The sequence below is a fragment of the Epinephelus moara genome, chromosome 12 (assembly GCF_006386435.1).
Source record: "Epinephelus moara isolate mb chromosome 12, YSFRI_EMoa_1.0, whole genome shotgun sequence".
In the NCBI taxonomy this organism is placed as follows: Eukaryota; Metazoa; Chordata; class Actinopteri; order Perciformes; family Serranidae; genus Epinephelus; species Epinephelus moara.
The window spans coordinates 43,171,447-43,178,763 of record NC_065517.1 but is presented as its reverse complement, the minus strand read 5'-3'; the positions used below and the strand labels follow the sequence as shown (position 1 = coordinate 43,178,763).

Here is a 7,317-nt window from a genome sequence, read left to right as displayed (position 1 = left end):
AGAGAGAGAGACAGAGAGAGAGATGCAGGTAATAACAGTAGCTTACAACAACATTATTGAAAGTAATAATATTACAGTTCTGGCTACTGTGGTACAATATGTTGAAAGTATGTATTAATTATCTGCAGTATACATGTGTGACAATAGTCATATGTGTATAATAACAGTAGAAGTATGACTAATGACTAATGACGGCAGCAGCAGGAGGCATTTACTCTACTCTACTCTATACTCTTCTCTATTCTGCTCTACTCTGCTCTGTTCTTCTCTACTCTGCTCTACTTTGTTCTACTCTGCTCTACTCTGATATACTCCGCTCTGCTTTACTCTGCTCTACTTTGCTCTACTCTACTATACTCTTCTCTACTCTGCTCTACTCTACTATAATCTGCTCTACTCTATAATCTGCTCTAATCTGCTCTACTCTATTCTATTCTGCTCTGCTCTACTCTACTCTACTGTGCTGTGCTCTACTCTGGTCTACTCTATAATCTACTCTTCTCTACCCTACTCTTCTCTACTCTGCTCTGCTCTACTCTACTATACTCTGCTCTACTTTGCTCTATTCTACTATACTCTTCTCCACTCTACTCTACTCTACTATACTCTGTTCTACTCTACTCTACTCTGCTCTGCTCTCTCAAAAATTAAATTGTTTTATTGACCACAAAACATTTGTCTTTGAATTTGTAATTCCCACCATAAGGCATACATTTGAGGAAATATGATGCAACCTTAAAAACGTATAATGGTCACTACCGAAACAGGACAGTCACTACCGAAACACTGGGTGTTTTGTAAAAAATAAAGTATATTGAGTTAACAACTAAAGTATTATGATGCTAATCAGTTACATTTATGTTCTGTTTCATCAATTATTAACTCTGAAATCAATGTGATCAGCATTATGCATTTTACAAAGAAAGATTGCATTTAGATTTTGAAGAATTCTATAATTTGAACTTCGAAATTTGTTAAAATATAAATTTTTATAGATTTAATTGTGAAAACCTTCAGTCAAAATTTGTAAAAATTTAAATCTTTAAACAAGGGAAGAAACAAGCATAACAGGTTGATATATATTTTTCTGTATAATATAATACTATGTGTTTCGGTAGTGACAAATTCTGGGAGAGGAAAAACATTCCAGAACAGTCTGAAAATACAATATAAAAATTTACAGTCATTTTACTAGATATGTGACCTTTGCATATGGTACAATATATATAGGGACAAAGTTTTGGAAATGAAACATACAAAATTTCAAAATATTTCCAGCCTAACTTTCGGACACACATTCGGTAGATTGCCCCATAAACAGACTGTACATTCAGTGAATGTAGAGTCTGTAGGCAAACCCCGGAGATCTTGCCTCCGGAAGAAGAGCGGAAGAGCCCTGGTTTCCGGTTGTAGGCTGTTTGTAGTCCGCGTGATATTGACCAATCACGTTTGAGCCGGCTGCAGTTGTTGCCAGGTTAAATGGTCCGTGCGGTGAACTAACGAGGTGGAACATAATTGCTGTCACTGCAAACTCTGAATGCATCGCAATGGTTCAGCATATTTAGGCCTACTTATATATAAACGGAAGTTGGAAACGGAAATTCGCCTCCTCCGCCCAAATCAAACCGGAATGCCAAAAAATCGGGGGTCTGCCCCCAGAGGCTGTATCGCCGTCTGCCGGAAGTCAGACGCCAAATACAGCCATTGGGTTCCGAGAATAGTTAGGACAGATGGCTGCCATCCTTCAATGGCATCAAAATATCCATTGAGTGTGAAGATATTTGGACAAACTGTCATTGATTCATGGCCAAATTTTACCCCAGGCAAATGTTCTCATTTTACACACGTTGTTCATTACTCAGACATATTCTGCAAGTTTTGTAATGATTAGACAAATGATTCGAGATCTATTGTCTGATTTGTGTTGTGCCAGGCACATTTTTTGCATTTGTGACACCTCTTAGTCGTCAAATTAAACGAACCTCTCAGGGTATATTTCAGGTACTAATGAAGACATTAACTGCAAGTTTCGTGATGATTGGCCAGACCATTGTTGAGTTAGGTCTATTTATGTGCTGAGTTACGCCCCATTTGAAGTTCATCAGTCAAGAACTTCAAATCATACTGAGATATTGACAAGATTTTAATAACCTTAGATCAGTTTAGTCCAATAATGATCCACAGAAAATGTGGTACAAATCAGACCTACAGTTTAGGAAGTGATGTCAAAAAGAGATTTAAAAAAAAAAAATTCAAAATGGCATAAAATCTAGTCAGGCAGGTCTTAAGAGGCTTTCTGTAGAGGCCACTGAGCTGCACTTGTGTTTTCAATTTCAAGTTAATCAGACTGGCTCTGCAGGACTTATGACTGTTCAAAGTTGACCTTAGATTATAGCGCCCCCACCGGGCAGATTGGCATCATATTTATTGAGTCTGAACAGTCTAAACATTCTGAATCCACCTGTTTACATCTCTGTGACGCGATGAAAACAGGTGCGAAGCAGACTCACCATTTCCTCTCTTCTTGGGCGATTTGGAAACTCTGCTCCTATTGGACGAGGACACTCCACTCTCGCTCATGGAGTCGTGTGCTGAAGAGGTGCTGCCGGTGGTCTCACTGTCCCGGATCATACTCTCATAGCCGCTGCTCCCCCCGCTGTGGTAAAACAGGGCGGTGCGTCCCATGGCGGGGGGCAGCTCCCCACTGAGGATGCTGCTGTTGTCACTGCCATGCCCGCTGCTGTAGCGCTGCGGCCTGCGAGGAGCTGTGATCTTGCTGTAAGGTGATGGCAGCGGCATGTTGACTGGCGAACCACTGATACTACTAGTCCCGCTGTCAGTGCCATCACTTCCTGTCACTCCGGTGCCCCTGCTGAGCTGCTTCCTTTGACTACCAGTGGCTAGCTCGCTAACGCGGCTGTTAGCTGCCCTGCTGATGGCCTGTTTCGTGCCCATGATGGTGCCTCTTCCTGTCTTGGCTCCTGCCCCCGACCGAGCGGGCGACTTAACGGTTGGAGACAGGCTGGTGTTGCGTGCAGCACCATTATCAGGAGGTTTAGGAGAGGAGCTCGTGCTCTTGGAAGTGCTGGCGGACAGAGTTCGAACCTTTGATCCACCAGAAACTGCTGCTCGACAGCTGCTGCTGCTTTTGACCTGACCAAGCTTACTTGTAGGTGCAAGGACAGCAGAGGAAAGTTGTGAAGCAGCAGCAGAGGTGGAGGTGGAGGCTGGAACCCCGAGTTTTGGCACTGATCTGTTGGATCTGCTGTTTCCTCCTAAAGTAGCACCACTGCTCTCCCTGGACGGTTCAGGCTTGGACCCTACTGTTTGACTGTCACATCTCTCCAGAGACATCAGACTGCCAAGGTACCTGGAAGAATCTGCTTTGATCCCTCGTGTCTTCAGGCTGGAGGACATCCTCGCAGAGCCCTGTTCAGTTTTCAGCATGGATGTCCTGTGGGTGAACGACTCGGCCCGCAGCCTGATGTTGAATTCCTCCTCTGAGGTTGATGTTTTAGGGAACGGTAATTTTCCAGTGTCGCTGATTGTTTTTAAGGCACTTGGAGAAATCGCAGTCTTTGTCTTTTGTTCTTGGCTCGACTGTCTGACAGGTGGAGCAGCAGGGGAGATGTTTCCAGATCCAAACTTGGAGATGACGCTGCTTTTCTGCCCGTTTGACTTTTTTCCCAGGGATGAAAACCTCAGGGTCCCTGTCACTGACACGCCCTCATTACTCCATTTCAGTTCAGAACTCTGGGGAACAGAAACGGTTCCCAGAGTTGTTGCGCCCCTGGTGAGTTGTGGCAGCTTGATAAGAGTATCTCCTCTCCTGCTGCTGGACTTCTCACAGCCGTCAACAACCCTCTGAGCTGACGTTTGTGCCTTTGGTGGGCGGGGCACACTGTTACTGTTCCCGCCGGGCCTCTTAGAGGAAACACTACTTGTGCCACTTCTCAGTGGCTTACCAGCAGAGAGAAACTCCACCCCTCTGGGATCAAAGTGGCTGCTTCCCTGAAGCAAAAAGTCATCATGTCTGCCTTCCTGTCTGCTGTAGGCTGCTGCTGCAGATGAGGTAAGCTTGTTTTTCCTGGGAAGACTGGAATGGGCGGCGTGATGGGGAATGTGGGCAGACACTGAAGGATTCAGGGTGCTGGATCTCACCTTCAGAGAGCCTCTGGGAGAGGCTTTGGTTGAGTCAGGGGAGGGGGGGCACTTTGTCAGAGAAGGTTTGTTCGGAGTAGCAGGGTCACTGTCCAGCTCTGAGAAACAGATGCCGCTGTCGTTCAGGGAGCTCTTGATGCCGTGCTGCAGAAACGGCTGTATATGAAACATACTTGGCGAGGACAGCATGGACGCACTCTGTGATGCCACAATTCTGTCCCTCACGTAAAGCCTGCTAACGTTGCTTGAATGAGCGCCTTCAGCTTCAGCCAAATCAGCACTCACCTCTCTCAACCATGAGTCAGTGGACTGCTTGTTGTCATGTTGGGAAAACTGCAATTCCTGGCATTCGGTGCCAGCATCAGCCCCAGGTCCCAGAGCTCCATGTTGACACGTGTACGCATCATACTCATCATTAATACTGCTGATGATGCTGACAGGCCGGGAGCCAGAGGCTAAGGCCTGTAGAGAGCAGTCAGTGTTGAAGCTGAGGAGGTTGGAGGGGCGGCCGTTGTCCGGGACGAGGCCATGTGGAAGCTCCTCTACAACTGTGAACACAAGCTCGTCCTCCCCGTTCAGTTCCACCGGCTGCTGCAGAGTCACGGTCGTCCTCAGAAAATCTGTGTCCAGACATCTTCCTAACAGAGCGGCCCGCAGACTGTGGGCCCTCTCCATGCTGGGGGACCCCAGCGGTTGGCTTTGCCTCAAGGCTGGTTGGCTCATACCGACTGGGGGAGTCCTGGCTACAATGCCTCCGGACTGAGACGCTGCCCTGGATGTCCTGGGGATAGACGGTGAGGCTGACGGTTTGGGAACACCTCCTGTGAGGTAGACCTTCTCTCGAACCACAGGCTCTGCATCCTGGCCCAAAGCCCCACCCTGTTTTACCCCACATGGCTGAGGGGGAGGGGCTGGAAGTTTCTCCCCATCTGCACTCATCCGTCTGGAAGAGTCCAGGAGGCCGCTGACTGAAGGGGATTTGGATTGTTCCTGATCAGGTTTATTTGTGCTTTCTAAGAACCTGTGGGAAGAGTACTTCTCACGTTTAGGTGGAGACGTTGCCTCTGTGGGTTTTGTAGCTCCACCCTGAGTCCTGAGTGCCACTGCTGGTGCTGCTTTGACCTCCGTGCTGAACATGGCCGGACCCTCGCTGCCGTCAATGCAGTCGAGTCTCTCCTGCAGCTCTGCAAAAGTGTTACACTTGAAGTGGTCTCCGTCAGACCAGGGGGTGTCTTTGACTCGCTTCTTGTTCAGGGAGGGGATGATGGGGACAAAGGAAGGCGGCCCCTCATTGTCGCTCAGCTCTCGGTCCGAGATGGCCGCCCCTCCGGGCCCGGTGTAGATGACGGTGTCGCAAGAGTGTTCACTGCTGGAGGAGTAGTCAGGATCGCTGGAGAGCAGCAGGGGCGTGTCAGGGTCGAGGGCCACAGTTCGAGGGTGGAAGGGCTGAAGATGAGGGGGTCGATGGGACGGGCCTTCCTCGCAGGAACTCTCCCCTCCGGATGAGCTGGAGGCGTACTGCAGATAAAAAGGACATAATTAACATAGAGAAGAGACCTCAGCTGCAGCAATCAGCCTGAACACACGTCTGGAGCGTCGGCTGTCGATACAGCAAGAGGTTACAGTGCACGCTGTGGGCCAGATTAACATGAATGTCAATGAGACGTATAAAGTCATGACCACGTGGCTTCTTCAGTCTGTATGATACAAATACAGCCTCTAATGAGAGTGAAGATCAGTTTCATCTCACCACAGACACACTGACATCAATTATCTGTCATATCACAGCAGAATAATCTCCCTGAGTTATGAGTCTGATCCTGTCGTACAGATTTACAGACACCAGCTGCAGGAAGTGGCTTAAAGCTCGCTCAGAGAAACGCTTCCCTTTAAATGAGCTCAGAAGAAGCTTCATTGTTTTTAAAGCTGTGATATGTCAGCTGTATTTCCTGTCGGCTCTGTCTGCAGTGAAATATGATATTTAAGCCCAGGGTGCCGTTTTCTTTCTGCTCCATTACATTAAATGTCAGTCACATCTCGCTGTTATTGAGCCTGACATATCTGGTAACCATGGAAACTTCACGATCGGCAGGAAATCAGGAAGTCACATCTCTCCAAAAAAACAAACGAGTACGTTTTTCAATTCAACAAAAGGTCTTTACACTTTAAACTGAGTCCGTTATTATTCTTTTTTTGTCCCGACATGTTTTATTCATGCAGTAAAGAAATATTTGTTCCGTCACATGGAAATATTTCAAATGTCTCCTCTCACAAAGTTAAATATTTTAAAGCTCATAAATAATGAGCTGATGTGACGACCTGCACGAACAAACAAGTTCCTGTTTAATGTTGTTTCATTTTAATATTTTGGTTCAAACAGAGTCTTTAAAGAAGATCTCACACACTGCTCCTGCTCAGCTTCATGATTTAATGCTTATATTAATGTTTCGTCACTCTGGACCTTCGTTAAGAACATTTAACACCAGATTTTACATGTTGTGCTTGTTCCCTTGTATCCTGTCTGTTTCATACAGAGTATTAATATGTGACAGATGGTTCACGTGTCACTGTCAGGTATTCAGAAACACCTACACACACCTGTGCACATTAAATTGGCAGAGCATTATTTAGGATCAGCGTTAAAAAGAATGATGTTAAATCCTCCTGACGAAGGTCCAGACAGAGGAAACATTAGTGTTACCAGTGACAGGTGAGGCTGAGTAAGATCAGTGTGCGGATCTTGACATTGACAGGTCTTGTCATGTTATCTCTAGTCACCTCATCTCTAGTCATGTCATGTCATCTCTACTCTACTCATGTCATGTCATCTCTACTCATGTCATGTCATCTCTACTCATGTCATGTAATCCCTATTCATTTCATGTCATGTCATCTCTAGTCATCATGTCATGTCATCTCTACTCATGTCATGTCATCTCTACTCATGTCATGTAAATCAATCAATCAATCAATCAATTTTATTTATAAAGCCCAATATCACAAATCACAATTTGCTTCACAGGGCTTTACAGCATACGACATCCCTCTGTCCTTATGACCCTCACAGCTGATCAGGAAAAACTCCCCAAAAAACCCTTTAACGGGGAAAAAAACGGTAGAAACCTCAGGAAGAGCAACTTGAGGAGGGATCCCTCT

The 7,317-nt window shown here is 46.2% G+C and overlaps 1 protein-coding gene across 1 annotated transcript in view; it reads right to left on the bottom strand.

Moving 5' to 3' along the window:
• Positions 1-7,317, bottom strand: part of LOC126398241 (kinesin-like protein KIF26A) — a 73,497-nt gene that overhangs the window by 16,496 nt on the left and 49,684 nt on the right. Inside the window, exon 11 of the mRNA XM_050057404.1 lies at positions 2,511-5,679. Coding sequence (XP_049913361.1) covers positions 2,511-5,679 — 3,169 coding nt within the window. The remainder of the gene's footprint in view (positions 1-2,510; positions 5,680-7,317) is intronic.